The sequence below is a fragment of the Xenopus laevis genome, chromosome 7L (genome assembly GCF_017654675.1).
Source record: "Xenopus laevis strain J_2021 chromosome 7L, Xenopus_laevis_v10.1, whole genome shotgun sequence".
NCBI classification, from domain to species: domain Eukaryota; kingdom Metazoa; phylum Chordata; class Amphibia; order Anura; family Pipidae; genus Xenopus; species Xenopus laevis.
The window spans coordinates 128,480,196-128,501,190 of record NC_054383.1 but is presented as its reverse complement, the minus strand read 5'-3'; the positions used below and the strand labels follow the sequence as shown (position 1 = coordinate 128,501,190).

General features: G+C 38.4%; 3 protein-coding genes across 3 annotated transcripts in view; 2 read left to right on the top strand and 1 right to left on the bottom strand.

Annotated features, from left to right (window-relative positions):
* LOC108697058 (chemokine-like receptor 1) overlaps positions 1 to 20,995 on the bottom strand; it is a 160,284-nt gene that overhangs the window by 65,408 nt on the left and 73,881 nt on the right. The window contains exon 3 of the mRNA XM_018226728.2: positions 14,961 to 15,002. The gene's annotated coding sequence lies outside the window, so the exon portion shown is untranslated. The remainder of the gene's footprint in view (positions 1 to 14,960; positions 15,003 to 20,995) is intronic.
* Positions 1,952 to 9,750, top strand: LOC108695940 (probable G-protein coupled receptor 33). The gene is made up of 2 exons (XM_041569697.1): positions 1,952 to 3,655; positions 6,632 to 9,750. The coding sequence occupies exon 2, from the start codon at positions 6,638 to 6,640 to the stop codon at positions 7,652 to 7,654; it is 1,017 nt and encodes a 338-aa protein (XP_041425631.1). The 5' UTR covers positions 1,952 to 3,655; positions 6,632 to 6,637; the 3' UTR covers positions 7,655 to 9,750.
* On the top strand, positions 12,858 to 17,392 carry LOC121395648 (probable G-protein coupled receptor 33). The gene is made up of 2 exons (XM_041569698.1): positions 12,858 to 13,351; positions 15,818 to 17,392. The coding sequence occupies exon 2, from the start codon at positions 15,824 to 15,826 to the stop codon at positions 16,787 to 16,789; it is 966 nt and encodes a 321-aa protein (XP_041425632.1). The 5' UTR covers positions 12,858 to 13,351; positions 15,818 to 15,823; the 3' UTR covers positions 16,790 to 17,392.

Genomic DNA, 20,995 nt, shown 5'->3' with positions numbered 1-20,995 from the left:
TTGTTAGTTCCAAACAATACATGAATGTGGCAACCTTTTGGGCCTGCCCAGGCCCTTTCTTAAATTTTCTCTTAGGGTATCACTTCCTATAAAGGGTTATATTTGTCGAAGCTTTGCGTGTGCTGAGGCTGATGGAGGGGATATGCTGGTGTATAACAGCCACAGGACCCCCTAAAATTGGACTTATGTTATGCTGTTGATGACTATTCTTCGTGAGAAAGGAGAAGTGATTGCACTTTTTTTTGGTCAATTAAGGCAAGACCAAAAACATGATGATTTTTTGTTGTATTTGCATGAGGAGCACAGAGAAGGAAGTTACCATTTAGATTTCTATAAATACAAATCCCTTGGTGTGTGTGGTTATGTAGACACGTAGATGAGTATAGGTTTGTTTCTGTACTTTCTGTTTCATACTTATGGTCTGTAGTCTGTAGTACACTATAGCTTTTTTTGTTAATTCTTGAGCTAAACAAGGAAATTGAAGCTACTCCATGTTTGGTCTTTTTGAGGCAAACAATTCGATTGCAAAGCCCTTGACCCTTTGTTGTGATGGTTTTGCTAGCAGGATCCCATTATGCAGGGGGATTGTTTTGGCACTTGGAATCTCATTATCTTCCTCGCAAGGACTAAACATGGAGTAGTCCCTCTGAGATGGTCTCTCTGATGGAAAAAACTAGGCATACAAATATGTCCAGCCCAAGCCCTATTTATTTAACAAGTGATTCAAGTGCCATACAGACTACAGAGGCGATTTTAAAAAAGCTTATACATTTTAGTATTGGGGTAAATTATCCTTTATTATTATATGGTGGCCTCATATCCACTTTTAGAGCATGTACTATCCAATTCTGTAAAATCACTGTTATTCTGAAAACTTGTCTCACCATTGGGATGATCAGGCCAAGGTCAAACCGGGAAATCAGATCAGTGGGAAGTTGGGAACAAGGGCAGAAGCAGGACTTACTAGTCAGGAGCAGTGTATCAGGAACATGGTTCCAGGAACAGGATCAGGAACAAGGTTTAAGAATCAAGGACAGGATTACAGGAATTTAGGGCTTGGAGTTGGCAGAATGGCCAATAATCCAGCATCAGGGGATCAGGGAATTGGTCTTAAATAGCCCTTTAATTAAATTTCCCCACAACCATATGGGACTTAACCTCTATATGCAAATACAAATACACAGTACAAAATATCCAGGACCATACAGATTATCTTAAAAAGCAATATTTATTGTCACCATGCCAAATGTCTAAAATCAATTAAAATAAGCAGCGCTGCTTAGGGGGTGGGGATCCCATTTATCCTATTTTGCATGTGTAATACAATACAACACAATGTAAGAAACTGCGTGCACGCTATAGATCAAGACCTCCAATGTATGTGGATTGCAACCAACTGGATAAATCCGTAATTGAGTGTTCATAGGATGAGGAGAGCGACAATCGTCGCGGCTGTAGTATAGGTAACCATTCAAGTGCTCAATTTGATGGCAGAAAAAGTACTTGTTGGAATCAGTTATGAGATATCTGATTTAAAACGGCATGTGAGGGCGAAGCCGGTGTGGGGTTAATTCTTTAGTGCCCGTGATGATGCAGTCTTGAATAGTATAAATATAGGCACTAGAGGAGGGAATATCCTCTATACATATCCAATGGACATTCAAATTCCGGTGCTCTGGTGGTATGGCAATCGCTATATGATGGTATTTATCCCACCACTCCGCAGCAAACCACTGTTCAAGATAGAAAAATTACTGACCGTGATGGATCACCTCTCACACCGGCTGCTCATCGCTCCATACTCACATCCGACTCCCGCAATCATTTGAGCTGCTGATGCGCATCATCCTCAAGACGGAAAACAGGAAACCGCAAATCCCCTCGCAGCGCTGCGAGGGGATTTGCGGTTTCCTGTTTTCCGTCTTGAGGATGATGCGCATCAGCAGCTCAAATGATTGCGGGAGTCGGATGTGAGTATGGAGCGATGAGCAGCCGGTGTGAGAGGTGATCCATCACGGTCAGTAATTTTTCTATCTTGAACAGTGGTTTGCTGCGGAGTGGTGGGATAAATACCATCATATAGCGATTGCCATACCACCAGAGCACCGGAATTTGAATGTCCATTGGATATGTATGGAGGATATTCCCTCCTCTAGTGCCTATATTTATACTATTCAAGACTGCATCATCACGGGCACTAAAGAATTAACCCCACACCGGCTTCGCCCTCACATGCCGTTTTAAATCAGATATCTCATAACTGATTCCAACAAGTACTTTTTCTACCATCAAATTGAGCACTTGAATGGTTACCTATACTACAGCCGCGACGATTGTCGCTCTCCTCATCCTATGAACACTCAATTACGGATTTATCCAGTTGGTTGCAATCCACATACATTGGAGGTCTTGATCTATAGCGTGCACGCAGTTTCTTACATTGTGTTGTATTGTATTACACATGCAAAATAGGATAAATGGGATCCCCACCCCCTAAGCAGCGCTGCTTATTTTAATTGATTTTAGACATTTGGCATGGTGACAATAAATATTGCTTTTTAAGATAATCTGTATGGTCCTGGATATTTTGTACTGTGTATTTGTATTTGCATATAGAGGTTAAGTCCCATATGGTTGTGGGGAAATTTATCAATAATAAGTAAATGTGGACACCTCTTCTTATGCGGGCCTCAATTGGCTACTACTAATTGTGTGCACCTTGCTTGGGTCATATGGATACTTAGCCCTTTAATTAGTTATTGCCTGTAGCTGGGCAGTGGGTGTGGATCAGAGAAGACAGACATGGAGGCAGACACATAGGATATTTTGTCAGAGTCAGGCTGACACCACAAGCAGGAGGAGCAGCAACCAGTATACTGTATAACAGGTCCCTGGTTCTAACCCTGGGAGTTCCTGGCAGCTATAATCACGGCTTGCTATGTCAGAATTGCTCTCAAGTTGAAGAATGGGAATCTGACCAGATCAACTAAACCATACAAGATCTTATTTATATTTGTGGTATCTTGGTATCTTTCTTTGCATCCCCTATCATTTATGGTATGGAATACAATTTGATGAAGATATATTCCATAAAACTACTCTGGATATACTGATGGTCCTTACTACAAAATTGATCCTTTTCAATTGTTGCTTCACCCCATTGTTATATCTCTTCATTGTTGAGAATTTAAAAAATGCCCTGCTGACTATAATGTCATTTACTGAGATGCCTGGAACAAATGCAAGAGCACTAAATGGCACAAACGGACTGGCTGGGCTCTGCAACTCTTGGCTGAATACTGAATGCAGTGCCCTGCATCTCAACTTCTACATTTCTACAAAAAAAAAGTTTGAAGTAAAACTAACTTTAGCAACAGTACATCGGGAGGGCCCGAATAGGATGTGCAATATTATCTCAGTGGGCGGTTATGTGGTTTCAGTCACATTTCCATAAATCGATAACTCAGAGTTCTGTTTATCTCACAACAGAATGTATATCAAGCTCTAGTGCCAACTACAGATGGGCATTTGGGCTGGATGAAGAATAAGATATGTTAAATGACCCTGAAGAACCAGATATGAAGCATTCATAGAAAACACTGAAGAGCACTGGGGTAACACAGGCATCATTCTGGGAGCTCCAGTCTATTATAAGGTAGGAGTCAACAGTGCAAAAGAATCCCAAACTTTGGCTACATTAATAACAAGGCATTAGTATAGAATAACACAAGTACAGACTATATATTAAATTCAAGCCTAGTTAAAATGATTATTTATTACATTATTCTGCAGGAATATTTATTAATCTTTTTATTTTGGTTTCATCAAAAATGGATTTCTCAAACAGCGAGAAATTGTCACGTTTTGGATCTTTTTTCTTGCAAAGTAAAACAAGCAACTCATGGTGAATTCTTAATCACATGGGTTTGCTTCAGAGGCTCTGATATAGATTATATAATGAAGTTACCAAGTAGCCGGTCAGGATTCTTCCTATAATCTCTGCAGCCGAAATTGATAAAACAAGGTAAATGCCTAACACATTGAGATTTAAACATTTGATTAAGGGGCAGATTTATCAAGGGTCGAATTTTGAAGTTAAAAATACTTCGAAATTCGACCATTGAATTGAAATACTTTGACTTTGAATATCAAATTCGAAGTTTTTTTCAGCGAATTTGGGTATCCTGTGGTCGAAGTAAAATTGTTTGATCGAACGATTAAATCCTTTGAATCAAACGATTAGAAGGATTTCAGCAATCGATCAAATTATTTTACTTCTAAAAACTTAGAAAAATGCTCTAGAAGGTCCCCATAGGCTAACATAGCATTTTGGCAGGTTTAATTTGGCGAAGTATTGAAATCAAAGTTTTTTTAAATAGACAGTACTTCGATTATCAAATGGCTGAATATTCGAACGATTTTACTTTGAATCGAATTCGAAGTTGAAGTCGTAGTATCCTATTCGATGGTCGAAGTATCCAAAAAATTACTTTGAATTTCAAATTTTTTTAATTAGAAAATTCCCTCGAATTCACTTCGACCCTTGAAAAATCTGCCCCTAAATGTTTAATACTTGCTCTGCTTTCATTTGCTATAGAAATTTGTCTAAATTAAATACCTTATATATAGAGACTAAAAAGTTTGGTTTGGTTTTATTTCTCTTACACAAAATGTAAGTGGCAATGGTTTAGTAACAGAGATAACAAGAAAGTGTTAGAAGGGTGACTAGCAATGGGCAAATCTGACCTGTTTCTCTTTGCCGAAAAAAATTGCGAATTTCCAGCAAAATTCACGAAACGCCAAAAAATTTGCGAAGCGAAATGAAGTCAATTGGCTTCATTTTGACGCACGTCAATTCCGACACCGCAACACTTTTTATACGCGCACCTATTTTGTCCAAATGCATCAAACGGCTGAAGAATTTTGACGTACGTCAATTTTTATGCGCACGACCATTCCGACGCACGCCCAAATTTTTTTCAATGCCAAATTTTCACCACAGTTTCATGAATGTATTAGACAGCATTGAAATGTGGAAATTTGCTGCTAATTCGCACATGCCAAATTTATTCGCCCATTACTAAGGGTGACACTTCATGCCACACGTATACACCTGCTGCTATACAGGACATAACTCCCCATCAAAACATAATGCAAACACATCCATATCAGCACTGTACTTACACTTGTGCATGTTTGTAGTCAGAAGGTTGCACACAGTTCTGCTGACCACAACCCAACTAGAAACACCTAGTCTAACACTGAACATCTCACTTAAGTGGAAATATGACATTTTATGGGCCATGTGTGAGTCATGCTCACCCCAAACATACAATTGTTGCTATCTGTGCATAGGAGTGATGCTCATTTCTTTAACTGCCCTACTGTTGCAGAGTACCTCACTGATCACATCAAATGTAGCCATATTTAACTCAACCTTGAGTGAGATTGGGCTGGAGAAAATAATCCTTTTCTATACTCATAAAGGTTCTCTTACTACTGAAAATTCAACCAAACCAAATATTTTATTTGATCAGCCAGGGAAATGTATCATATAATTATCTAGAAAAAAACATAAGGCCTCCTACCTCTGATACTTTATCTATATCTTTTATTATTATTATTGAAACATAATAAAAATACTGTCCAAGACACATCACTTATCCAACTATTCAAGTGATTTGAGGAACAGAGAAAGGAACAGTTCAGCTCTAAGTGATAAGATAAGCAGAGGATCACTATGGTACTACATTTTCTTCAGATAAAAAAATGAGGTGAATTTATGTGTGTGATACTCTGTCTGTCCTGTGCTCTGTGTGTGCCATAATCTGCCTTCCCTATGCTCCATGTGTGCCATACTCTGCCTATCCTAAGCTCCCTGGGTTTGTCATACTCTGTCTGATGCTCCCTGTGTGTGCCATACTCTCCCTGCCCTATGTTCCTGTGTGTGTCGTACTCTGCCTTCTATATGCACCCTGTGTGTGCCATACTTTGCCTGCTATATGCTCCCTGTGTGTGCCATAATCTGCCTTCCCTATGCTCCATGATTGCCATATTCTGTCTGCCCTATGATCCCTGTGTGCTGTACTTTTCCTGCCATATGTTTCCTGTGCATGCCATACTCTGCCTGTCCTATGATCCATGTGTGCCATACAAAAAAAATATAAAAATATATAAAAAAAAAATTGAAATTGAATTTTGAAATGTATCATGTACTGTCTCTTTAAGAATTCAAATTCAACAATTCTACATCTAAAACCAGCCAAATTGGTGTTTTGGCCTATTGGTTACCTCCTACAACCAATTTGGAGTAATTTGCTGGACTTTTAAAAATCAATTTTTTTGTTGTGGAAAAAACGCAAATCAAATTCGATCGAGTTTGAGGGTCCAACCTATTCACCCAAATTCAAAAATTATATTTTATAAATAAATATCGATTGGTCACTTTTTTCGAATTTTGAGTTTTAAAGAACTCCCATAAACTGGAAAATTGACCCTTGATGAATCTGCCTCTTGTTCTTGAGTTATTGGTTAATATATCCTGGTGTTCATAAACTTCCTGGTATTGTTGTGTTTATTTTCAAATCAAATATCCTCACTATTACATATTTTATTTTTCTTCTATCTTTAGCTCAACATGTCTGGGGTGAGAGAACCAGAGTTGCGCATGAACACAACTAGTGGAATAACTTACACGTCAATCCCAACAACCAATATATTAGCTACAGTAATCTTAGTAGTGACCTTTGTTTTTGGACTGGTTGTGAACTCCCTTTACCTCTGGGTCCTCAGATTCAGGATGCACAGGAGTATCAACACCACTTGGTTCTTTCATTTAATTGTATCCAATGTTGTTTTTACATTCACAATCCCATTCCTTGCAGCCTATGTGCTAATGCTTCCCCACTGGATATTAGGGAGCTTCCTATGTAAATTAATTAATTCTCTTGTATCTGTATGTATGTATGCATCTGTTTTCTTTCTCACAATAATCAGCCTTGATCGCTACGGTTTAGTCTTTCACCCAGTCTGGTACAGAGGACACATGAATAACCGCTATGCATCTGCCATCTGTATTTCCATTTGGGGGTTGGCCATTTTGTTTAGCTCCCCATATTTTGCATTTCGCCAGACTCGCCTACTGGAGGACAATAAAACCATCATTTGCTACAATAATTATACATTTTCTGGGTCAAACTGGCAAAAGTCAGCAATACAACTGAACTGGATGATGTTCATAATTCATCTAATATTGGGCTTCCTACTGCCGTTTGCTGTAATGACTGTTTGCTATGTCAGAATTGCTCTCAGGATGAAAAAAGGAAATCTCGCCAGATCAAGTAAACCTTACAAGATCATATTTATTACTGTGGGATCTTTCTTTGTTTCCTATTTCCCCTATCATTTATGGTATGGAATGAGCATCGAGGAGGACAGATTCCATAAATCCACTCTGAAAATACTGATGGTTCTTACAGTATCATTGATCTGTTTCAATTGTTGCTTCACTCCAGTTCTTTACCTCCTCATTGCTGAGAACTTCAAGAAATCATTAAGGAAGTCTTTACTGTTGCTTATTGAGTCTGTCTTTAATGAAACCTTCAACTCACTGGACAAACATTTTGAAGACAAATCAGATGTTCCTTCCAAATGATAGAAAACAGACAGAAGCAATAGATGTGAATGTAGACTTATCAGCATAAAACTGTGTAAAATGACAACTATGATGAAAGATAAGTTACTTAATAGTAACTTTCCTGGTTCCAGAGTGACATGGAACTGCATCAGCTGCAATGCTCCAATTTCAAACTGATTGATTTCAAATGCATTTCACTTCATTATTTCATGACACATTTATTTGAAGAGTTACTTATTCTATCCTGGTGTGCATACTGTATGTGTTATCAGCTAGTTTTGCTGAAAGTATTGTTAGTCCTCGTACAAAATCAATGTATCTACATCAGTATATATCGGCCATAGGTTACCAAATTGGAGGCTGCCCTATCTCAATGGGCTATAAATAGTGGATGTCCCAAAGGCCAGTTGAGTGGGATTTGGTGCTGACACTTAGAACGGATGGCTTTACCAAAAGCACCATACTGTAGCATTATACATTTTAAAAAGTGACTGTACCTGCAAAAATTCTGTGTGCTCTATGTAGGGTATGCTTTAGACTGAGTCATAAAGTTATTATACAGATCAGGAAATGTGTATTGTACAGTATATTTATGGTTTGTTTTCTGAGGAGTTTGTATGTGGATTTATATAATGTCCTTTGATTTTTATTTTTACTTTATTGTTTATATAATATAATAGTGGGGGTAGCTTAGGAGCATTTACATAATTTCAAAAAACAACATTGGATATTACATATTATAAAGTATGAAACAATTTAGCTAGAGGGGCTTAAAAGTCATTGGTCATGGTGTGTGTGTAACAAACAGACTTTATTTATAAGGCTCATGTGTTTTCTCTGCAAGCAGGCAGCTCACACAGGAAAACACTCATTCTGACTAATACTAAGAACCCCCAGCTCTGTCAGTAGGGATTTCTACTTCTATTTGTATAAATAAACAGCACTTTTGTTTTATTTTTTATTTCATTGGTTAATAGAATGATCAGCAGAAACTTTAATAATTATATTTAGAAGTTTCTTCATTTCAATAAGATGAAGTTTATATTATAATTTCATTTTGCTATAGGATTAAAGTGTACAGGGAGTAGTAGTCCAGCAAAAAAAAATTTACATTTCACTATCCCCTTCTCAGCATCTCTTGCTCTCTGTCGGTTATTCTAAAAGACAGTTATCTTAAATACATCAGTGTGCCGAGTCAGTGTATTCAAGCCAACTGTTAATTAAAATATGACGAGTGAAGCGTGTAAGAGGGGTAGGATGATGGCACTATTATGAATGTTATGTATGGTTCTCTGCTGTGATTATATACATATGTAAAGCAATAATTATTTTTTGTTAACAGTTTTGTGGTTTTAGGCCACTAGGTGGCAGTAGCATCAAAGGGGATGGCACAGAGTGTAATGTACACTCCTGCCGCTAGGGAGAGTTAGGAGGATATGTAAAGAGGAACCACACCCAGTTCAGGCTCTAGACCTGAATGAATGATAGCAGGAAGTTACATCATACAAAGTAGTAGGACAAGACAGACATTGAATCAGTAGAGCAATTACTAGGTGTTTGAGTTAGTCAGGCTATTTAGGACTGGTAGCCTGAAACCCCAATGAGGAAGCAGATGGCTTAGAGATGACATACCATAGGAAGGAACCACATTGATAGAGTAAGACTAGCAAAGGGAATTTTGGCAAGGCTCATCATGGAAAAAGCTCTGCCTGGAGAAGGACAGAGAGGTATTGGAAGATAGCTGGACTGTTGGGGAGAGACAGACGGGGTGAGAGAGCTCCCAAGAAGGAAGGGAATTTTAATTTAGTGACCGGTCATAATCTATGACCTTTTAGGATTGGAACATGCTAATGTGTGAGCCTTCATGCGTAATGTCAGATGTATGGACCATTTCTGAATGTGAGCAGTTGTGGTTAAGTTGGAAATAAACATTGTCAACAGGATTCAACTGTGTGGGTGCGATTGAATCGATTAACGAATAATGGTAACCTTCTTAATATTATTACAAACGTAACTTGTAAAATGTAAAATGTAAAACATTCACAAAATGCATTGCAAAATGCTTTAGCGTCAATAGGACAGCAAAATGACATTGCAGCAATTTTTTCACTCAGCAATAGCATACTGTATACCAGGGATCCCCAACCTTTTGAACCTGTGAGCAACATTCAGAAGTAAAAGGAGTTGGGGAGCAAAACATGAATGAAAAATGTTCTTGGGCTGCCTAATATGGGCTGTGATTGGCTATTTGGTAGCCCGTATTTGGATTGTCAAACTACATCGAGGTTCTGTTTGGCAGTACAGCTGGTTTTTATACAACCAAAACTTGCCTCCAAGCCTGGAATTCAAAAATAAGCATCTGCTTTGAGGTCACTGGGAGAAACATCCAAGGGGTTGGAGAGCAACATGTTACTCACAAGCTACTGGATGGAGATCACTGCAAGTGTATACGTATCCCTGCCTTGTTAGAGAAACATGGCACCCAGAGAGCTTCTTAAACACAGGGGAGGGTGTTTTTTTATGGTGCAGAATTTTTTTTTTCTGCTGAAATAAAAACACATGATGAAATTATATCATTGATTTGAATGTTGCCTCTTGCAAAAAAACTTGAAGTTTGCTCCTCTTGAAAATGTTCACTCATTAACTTTTTTATTTATTTATATTTAGCAGATTCTTTATTCCCATCATAAGAAGGTCATACATTTTCATATTCCAGATTCCAAAAATGTCGCTGATGCCCACTAAAAAATCTATAGGTGTCATTTCCGTGGCGAAACAAGGTGAAAAAAAATTGCCTATCCCTACTCTCCACCCATTATGCAGATATTTGGGTTCTCCAGAAACCGTATTAAATTGGCCATTGGCTTGTGGACATGATGAGCACCAACACTTGATAAGAAAATATGAACAGTGTAGGCAGCAAAATAAAAAGCATTGTCCTCTTCATGGTCAGTATACTTGGATTTTAAGGTGCAGAGAATACCCAAACAAGTAGCAAATTCAAGACCATTTATTTCTTTACTGTTCCCTATCTTTTTAGTAATGGGATGGACACACATATTAAAAATAAATAAATCTTTCTTTGTAGGTTTTTAGGAGCACCAAAGATCTTAATTTTAGTTTTGAATTAATGACCATTTACCCTTCTGGCAAGTAGAAATGAAGAATCATAAATTGGGTGCCTCCAGTATTTTTATTACTGGACCCATGCCACTAGCAATGTCCAGAATCCCAAATGGGGTCCCCTGAACCATCATTATCATCATTTGTTTATATAGCACTGACAAGATACACAGTGGTTAACCATGGTGGATAACAAACAAGGATTACAGAGTACAATAGGATTAGAGGGCCCTACAAATTAGTGTTTACAAACTAAAGGTTAGGGTACAATTGAGATATTAGGATTTTAGAAACAATTTTGTGATTTATGATACTGCAATGATTGATTGATTAATTAAGGTACATTGAATAAGCTTCTTTAAACAGGTGGGTCTTTAAGTAGCGTTTGAAAAGAAGGAGAAAGTTTGAAAGCTCGCGGCAGAAGGCTGCAGAGAGATCTAGAAGGATTGGTATGGAATAGTGACCTTTAGATTTTGCCAGTAGAAGATCATTGGTTACTTTGGTGAGTGCATTTTCAGTTGAGTGTGTTGAGTTGGGAGTTGTGAGTGAGATGCTGGATCAGGCGTTTGTAAACAAGCATTTCCGGTAATTTGGATGTGAATGGAAGAAGGGAAACTGGATGATAGTTAGCAGGAGAGCTGGGATCAAGGGAAGGTTTTTGAGGATAGGAGTGCATGTTTGTATAAGGATGGAAAAGTACCAGCAGGGAGTGAAAGGTTAAATAGGTGGGAAAGTGCAGGAGCGAGTGTATCAGAGATTGGATAAAGGAGACAAAAGGGTATGGGGTCAAGAGAGCAGGCTGTGGATTTTGTGCAGGCTAGAAGTTTGTTAACTTCATCTAGTGTTGCAGAGGTGAAGGAAGGCAAAGTGAATGTAAGTGGACTACATGTTAGTCTGAGATTGTTGTTAGATGGTATGCTGAGTCTAATGATTTTTTCATTAAATAAATGAGCAAGATCTCGGGCAGTTATATTAATGAGTGAAGGGGGTGGAGGGGTGCATAAGAGTGAGTTAAATGTGGCAAACAGTCACTGTGTTTTAGAGGACAGAGTGGAGATTAAAGAAGATCAGTATTGTTCTTTAGCTATTGAAAGGGCTCGATTGCAGCAGACGAGCATGAATTTGAAGTGGATGAAGTCAGGATCAGTTTGTGACTTTCTTCACCATCATTCAGCTGATCTACTACATCTTCTGAGGTACCAAGTTACACCAGTGTGCCAGGGTTGGGGTTTAGCTGGTCAGCTGTGACGGGTGGTAGAATGAGCAAGCAAGTCAAGAGCTGTTGAAAGAGCATCGTTGTAGAGAGAAGATGCCCTATTTGGACAGGAGAGATTGTTCCTATGAGAGATGGATTGTGCTGATACTGTTGATAATTGTTGTGGATCAAATGCGTTTATGTTTCTGTATGTATGGGTGGAGAGAGTTAGTTGTGACAGTGCAGGCGAAAGTATTATCTGAAAGGAGAGTAGGTGATGGTCAGTAAGGGGGTAAGGAGAGTTATTAAGGTTGGATGGGTGGCACAAGTGGCAGAATATAAGATCACGAGCATGACCCCCGATGTGGGTAGGTGAGTCAGTCCACTGAGAGAGACTAAATTAAGTTGTTAGAGAGGAGTTTAGAGGTGGCAGGAGAAGCAAAGTTGTCAATGGGAAAGTTGAAGTCACCTAAAATGAGAGCAGGTGTCCCGCTGGAGAGAAAGTATGGAAGCCAAGCAGCAAAGTGATCCAAGAAAGTAGAGTAGGAACCAGGGAGACGATATATGACAGTGACAAGCAGAGAGATTGGAGAAAACAAACGTATGCTGTGGACATCAAAAGAAGTGAAGGAGAGAGAAGTTGGTGTGGTTAGATTTTGAAACCTACATTTGGGGGAGAGAAGAAATCCAACCCCACCACCATGACGGCCATTCTGTCTAGGGGCCATTCTGTCTAGGGCTGCCCTCTCCAAAGGAGAGGGCAGCAGGTGAAACAGTGTCAGTGGGAGAGAGCCATGTTTCAGTGATAGCCAGAAGGTGAAGAGATTTGTAAATAAAGGGATCATGGACTGCAGTAAGTGTATTGCAGATCATGATCATGCATTCCAGAGGGCACATGAGAAAGGCAGAAAGGTTGCTGGCTTTATATGAATAAGGTTTGCAGGATTTGAAGTGCGTAACATTTTAGAGACAGAAAAATACATTGTTAAATACCTGAGAGTGGGGATAGGTGAGGGCAGGAATGAGTGAGTGGGACCAGGGTTTGGGGAGATGTTTGTTAATTCCCCCACTGGTAAAAGTCTGTCTACAGAAGGTTCTAGTCTCTACAATATATCATGAATTTTACCTTAGGGTCTATATTAGCTTTTCTTGACAAATGCTTTGTAGGAAGTTACACAATTTAAATTTCTGAGAATGTTTATGCTTTTTAAAGGAAATTGATTCTAACACCACAGAAATAGAAGAGGAAAATCACGTACATTCTCTGTCTGGTGGACTATATGAAAAGCAGATATTCTTCACTTCATCACAGTATATCTGACTTCAGGAACCAGAGCAATTTTCTATGGTAGTGTCATTGGAACTGGAAGTCTTTACAAGCTTGACTTATTTGCAAGGTAGGAACCCAGAAATATGAAATAGTTGTTGAAATCCACATTCACAAAAATAGTTTAAGCTTTTATAACCAGTGCGCTTCCTGCATTAGATACTGTAGAATAAGAATTTAGAAACATATTCTTCATTTTAGCTTCATCAGCTAAAAATCTATAAGGAATTTCTTTAAAAGAAGAGAAAAATACCTTTACGTCACTTCTAATAGACCCAATGGTATAAACAACACTATTATTATATATTTTGTACAAGTCTACACAATTCATAAGTAGCTGTGATACATTCCAATTAAAAAAAAACCTCCAAGAAAAACATCAGACTGCTTTCAGGGCTGCTTTCTTGAGCAACATTGCTCAGTAAATCTTTTCCCAGGTCTCCAGGATCACCAATATTATTTAATTGCAATAAAATCCTCCAAAGAGGATCCCACCCAATATGTTTAACCTGTCTTCATGTTCTTTTTTTTTTAATTAGAATGTATCACAGCCACTTATGAATTGTGTAGACTTGTACAAAATATATATTAATAGTATTGTTTATACCATTGGGTCTATTAGACAAGACGTAAAGATATTTTTCTCTTCTTTTAAAGAAATTCCTTATAGAATTTTAGCTAAGCTATGGGGGTATTTACTCGAATTTATTTCATTTTTTTTTATTAAAACAAAGTTAACATAACTCCCATTTACGAATTTAACTCATTTATCAAAAAAACAGCTTGAAAAATGAAGTGTGGGAAAGGTCTCGACCAAAGCATGCAACAATTCGAATTGTACAAATTTTTCGAGTTTGGTGCCTGAATTGTACAATGTTTTCAAGTTGTCACCCGAAAACCCTGACTTCTTTGGATTATTGTACAAAAACCAGAGCAGATTTAGACATCTTCAAATTGTTAAAGGGACATCTGCCATTAATTTATGCATGACCTTGAAAGTTTTTTTCCTCTTAAAATTCAGGTTTAACCCTCAACCAGAAAAAATTGAGGTTTAATAAATAAGCCCTTGACCCATTTCATATATGGTTCGTAATGGAAGGTTCTCTTCATGCTTGTACCTTCACCATTCACAGGGGCTAGTCCTGGTTAGATATTTTCTCTTACTGATGATTTTTATAAGCAATCTATCCAAAATTAGGTTCTTCACTGTTCTCCAGAGCCCAATACCTTACCTCCTTTCTACATTTTCTTCTTCATTTACTGTGCTTCATTTACTTTCCTATACTCTTACACTATCTCTACTCTGCACTCAATTTAAAAGAATAGTACTATCTGATTAACTCACATATTATAGGTATAAATTCCGGAATTTGGAATCCCGTTACTCCATTTTATCCAAATAATCCAAATTTTTAAATATTAATTTCCTTTTCTCTGTAATAATAAAACAGTACCTTTTAATTGATCCAAAATTCATCCTTACTAGAAGCACAACTAGTCTATTAGGTTTATTTAATATTTTATTTAAATGCTGTTCTAGTAGACTTATGGTATGAAGATCCAAATTACAGAACAATCCCTTATCTGGAAAACCCCAGGTCCCCAGGTTGGCTGTCACAATTAACTTACATGAAAGTAACAATCAGGATCCAGTTATACACAGAACATTTAGACATTACCTCTAACTACATCCGAGTCTTTAACATGTCCACATTTCTTATCTGCAAAAAAAAAAAGAAGCGTTCAATTGATTATTTTATTTGAACACCATTTTAGATTTAGAAGTTAATATATATTACAATTTAATTTATGTGTAGAACATTGCTCCATAAGCTCAACATATCACAAAATACAGTATGAAGTGTATTTCTGGGTTCCTCATTCCAGTACAACATTAAAGGGGAACTATTGTGAAAATGAAAATGTAATATAAGCTTCAGCATACTGTAAAAAGAAGATTTCTAAATATAATCAATAAAAAATTCTGTACCTTTTCTGAAATAATCAAGTTCATCTTCACCAACCCTCTCTCAGCATCTGTTTTTCTTCATTCTCTCTTGGGTATCAGAAAGTCATTGACAGTTAGAACCAATATATCTTGTAGGGGGGCTCTTTTTGCCTAGAAGATGTATTAGAGCTCACTAGTAGTGATGGACGAAAACACTGGCGTCGATTTTGTACGCACATCCGAAAAGTTCCCTATGTCAACTTTGGCGCTGGCGTTAAAGTCAACAGACATTCGAATGGTGTCGACGCAGGGCGATTTTAATGCAAGCGACTTTTTGGACGCGCGTCCAAAGTTTTTTGACGCAGGCAAATTCGCCCATCACTACTCACTAGGAAAGGAAGACCCCCTATATGATATATTGGATCTAACTGTCCATGGATATCTGACACCCAACTGCTGAATGAAGATAGAATGAAGAGAAACAGATGAAGAGAGAGGAGTAGTGAAGATAATCTTGATTATTTAAGAAAGAATTCAGAATATTAAATTTCTTGCAAAATATATATAATCTTTTTGTTTTGCCTGTAGAGCAACATGTCTGAGAGCTCAGTATCAGATTTACACCTGAACACAACTGAACAAGGAAACCACACAACAGTTCCAACAGCCAACATATTATGTATCCTGATCCTTCTTATCACTTTTTTCATTGGACTTGTTGTGAATTTTCTTTACCTTTGGATTCTTGTATTCAAGATGTGCAAGAGTGTCAACACAGCTTTGTTTTTCCACTTGATTTTGGTTAATTTGGTTTTTACAATGATAATGCCAATTCTGTCGGTATATATGTTAACATTCCCCCAATGGATTTTAGGAGTCTTTATGTGCAAGCTCATTAATTCACTGGTTTCTCTTTGTATATATACTTCAGTGTTCTTTCTCACAGTAATCAGCCTGGATCGCTTCACTTTGGTCTTCCACCCTGTATGGTACAGAGGACACATGAACCATCGATATGCATCTGTAATCTGCATTTTTCTCTGGGGTTTGGCCACTGTGTGCAGCTCACCATATTTTGCAATTCGACAGATACGATTGCTGGAGGACAATACAACTGCCAGGTGCTATAATGATTATACACTTTCTGGCAAATGGGACGGTGAGCAATTAAAGTGGTTCATGTTCAGCTTTCGTCTAGTGCTAGGTTTTATACTCCCCTTGTCTGTAATCACCATATGTTATCTGAAACTTGCTCTCAGGATGAAGAAAGAAAATCTGGCCAGATCAAAAAAACCTTACAGGATAATATGTATTTCTATTACATCTTTTATTATCAGCTGGACTCCATATTATCTTTGGTATGGGATGAGTATTGAGGGGGAAACGTTTCATAAAACCACTCTGAATGTTCTGATGGTCATGACAACATGCTTGATCTGCTTCTATTATTGCTTTACTCCAGTACTTTACCTGTTTGCTGTAAAGGACTTCAAGAAAGAGTTACGGAAATCTATACTTTCCCTTTTGGAATCAGCACTTACTGAAGCCTTCAGCCCATGACATGGTAGTCAAAACTGATAAAAACCAACCAGGCACAAAGCAAATGTGAAATTACATTGTAATTGACTCTGAAACTTATATTCTGAAACAATCTGCAGTTTGTGTACATTTTTATGGTGAAAAAAGGGGTACCACAAACATCCCAAGTAGGCAACTCACCAAATGCATTCAGTGGACCAGGTGCACCAGCCCTTTAGCCCATGATTAAGTGCCTATTGGGCATGAAACTCATAGGGCCTGTGGAGATGTAGAATTTTTAACTTTATCAATAAACCATTGATATTTACTTCTATATTTTTGGCCATGTGGATTCCATTGAGTGACAGATAGCCCATTTCTGTTTATCTGCTTAAGATAGACAATAAAAACAAACCAGGTAGCAAAAAACTTTTGGCATGACACTGAAAGTGATATTCTGAAATGATTTATAGGTCTACTTTTTTGTGTTTCTTCCTGGACTTTCTCCATCGTAAAATACATAAAGCTTCTTTGTTGCCGGGCTCATTGACTGAAGCAAAACAAGAAAAGTTATGGGATACTATTCTATCAATGACTATGAAGATTTTCATTCATCCAGGTCATGGTATATCTAGGGGCAAATTTACTTAAGGTTGAATATCGAGGGTTAATTAAACCTCGATATTCAACTGTCGGAGTTAAATACTTCGAATATCGAAGTCGAAGGATTTAGCGATATTTGTTCAATCGAACGATCAAAGGAAAAATCCTGAGATCGAACGATTCAATCCTTCGATTTTGAAGGAATTTAATACATTGTTCGAACAATTTTTCTTCGACCAAAAAAAGATACCAAAGCCTATGGGGACCTTCGAATGGTCGAATGATTTTTATTTCGAATCGTTCGATTCGAAGTCGAAGGTCGAAGTCGAATTTCAAGTAGCCCATTCGATGGTCGAAGTAGCCAAAAAAACATTCGAAATTCGAAGTTTTTTTCCTCTATTCCTTCACTTGAGCTAAATAAATGGGCCCCCTAGTATAGGTAAATCTAAATCAACTGGACTTGCTGAGTAATCATTGAAGACGTTTCACTACTTCCGAGCAGCTTCTTCAATTCAACTGAAGAACAGTTGAATTGAAGAAGCTGCTCGGAAGTAGTGAAACATATTCAATGATTACTCAGCAAGTCCAGTTGATTTTGATTTACCTATACTAGATATTCTATTAATATTGTGTATTTTTTTGTTGAACATATTGTTGGAAAACTTTTCCTTTCTGGCAAAGATAAAAGCCTCTCTACTTTTATGGAAGGGAATCTAGAAATATTCCCAGAATCAGAGACAATGTCCCACAGGAGTAGGATCAAACTACCAAAAACCTGTTCATACACATGCTGGCCAGGTATGATCTCTACCCAATTGGCCCATGAGCTGAACAGATGCAGCGCGTACAAGGGGTCAACCATATTAAGGTTGCTTTCCTCAATGGGCCACCAACACACTAAACAATAATATACAAACCTTAGTTTTTCCCCCCAAACAATAAAATCTGACCCTTTAATGCAACACCAATTAAAGTTCACCAATGGATGATTCATAGTATTAAAAAAAGGGGATTATATAATGAAATTATACCCATTTTAACTCATATTATACTTTCATTTTTTGTTGTTCTTATAGATGAAACTATAAAGAGCTGGAAGTGTATTTATTTTGATTACATTCATTTTACCAAGGTTCCTTTATCAAACTTGTTTCGTTAGCATTATATTATTTGTTTTGACCTAATCTGTAACTGTCATAAACACCAAGGTGTTACTTCCTTTTGGTCATGTTAAACAAGCTGCTTGTGCTTCTCACCATCAATGGTGTTGGTGTTTGGAAAGAACCTGGTGATGTGAAAATTTGCTGTATGTCATTTCATATTGAAAAATATAATATTGCATCCAGGATACTGACAAATACATCATACACTTCCTGAGCTGTCACAGTATCTCATTCCTTTAACCAAAACCAGTTATCTGAGTTCGTAGGACCACCAACCCAGGGGGGGGGGGCTCTTCTACATTCTTACACAGTAGCTCACACCCATTCTCACATAGTAACTTACACCTATTAATTTCAAAGTTCCTACTTATTGGAGGGGATAATGGACTGTAAATTAATTCTGTGATTTTGTTTTTATTTATGGTCATTCAATTTAGCAGCCATGTTGCACACAGTGACCTCTTTATCATGCAGGTGTAAGATCCATAATCCATGGATAGTGATGGGCGAATTTATTCACCAGGCCCGAATTCACAGAGAATTTGCGCGATTTGTCGCCAGCGAATAAATTCGCGAAACGGCGGAAATTCGCTGGCGTCAAAAAAATTTTTCACCGGCGTCGGAAAAAAACAGACGCCGGCGTCAAAAACGTACGCCGGTGTCAAAAAAACGGGCGCCGGCATCAAAAATGGGCGCCGGCGTCAAAAACGAGACGCCGGCGCCGTTTCGCAAAATTCGCCCATCACTATCCATGGATAATAAAACAAAATACATCCTTATGTTTATTGAGACATATTATGTATTATTTGTCTTGCCTTTCCACTTACTATTCTGTAAACATGCATAAATATAATATGTATGACATCTGCTTTCCATTCTCCTTTTTTTATAGAAATTATAGGAAGTGATATTTTTTTCTGGCTTTTTTTTTAAACTCAAAACAGATTCCACACCCACACGAAGGTAGGAAAGTAGGTTCCTTATTACTTCTGTTTACAGTATGTAGCAGAGGTAATGATAAGCACAGACAAGTCATTTCTGCTATTAGATATGTGGTGATCTGGGAAATCAAATAAAATCCACTCCTCTTGTACATAAGGCATCAGCCAGAACTTGAACCTGGCACAATATTCCTCACGCGGTTTGCTTCTGTTACCATGGATTGAGCACACACAGACACAGATACATGTTTCTCATATTCTATCATCCCCTCTGCTACTTTGGACACCATCTTTTCCTACTATACTGTACCTGCTATCCCACAGCCACAGTCCCTTTACAGAGACTATTATCCCCCAGTTACTATATTCACCATCTCTCCCTACTATACCTGCTATCCCACAGTCACACTCCCTTTCCAGAGACTATTATCCCCCAGTTACTATATTCACCATCTCTCCCTACTATACCTGCTATCCCACAGTCACACTCCCTTCCCAGAGACTATTATCCACTGTTACTATAGACACCATCTCTCCCTACTATACCTGCTATCCCACAGTCACACTCCCTTCCCAGAGACTATTATCCACTGTTACTATAGGCACCATCTCTCCCTACTATACCTGCTATCCCACACTCACACTCCCTTCCCAGAGACTATTATCCCACTGTTACTCTAGGCACCATCTCTCCCTACTATACCTGCTATCCCACAGTCACACTCCCTTCCCAGAGACTATTATCCACTGTTACTATAGGCACCATCTCTCCCTACTATACCTGCTATCCCACACTCACACTCCCTTCCCAGAGACTATTATCCCACTGTTACTCTAGGCACCATCTCTCCCTACTATACCTGCTATCCCACAGTCACACTCCCTTCCCAGAGACTATTATCCACTGTTACTATAGACACCATCTCTCCCTACTATACCTGCTATCCCACAGTCACACTCCCTTCCCAGAGACTATTATCCCATTGTTACTATAGGCACCATCTCTCCCTACTATACCTTCTATCCCACAGTCACACTCCCTTCCCAGAGACTATTATCCACTGTTACTATAGGCACCATCTCTCCCTACTATACTTGCTATGCCACAGCCACAGTCCCTTCCCAGAGACTATTATCCCACTGTTACTATAGGCACCATCTCTCCCTACTATACCTTCTATCCCACAGTCACACTCCCTTCCCAGAGACTATTATCCACTGTTACTATAGGCACCATCTCTCCCTACTATACCTGCTATCCCACAGTCACACTCCCTTCCCAGAGACTATTATCCCACTGTTACTCTAGGCACCATCTCTCCCTACTATACCTGCTATCCCACAGTCACACTCCCTTCCCAGAGACTATTATCCCATTGTTACTATAGGCACCATCTCTCCCTACTATACCTTCTATCCCACAGTCACACTCCCTTCCCAGAGACTATTATCCACTGTTACTATAGGCACCATCTCTCCCTACTATACTTGCTATGCCACAGCCACAGTCCCTTCCCAGAGACTATTATCCCACTGTTACT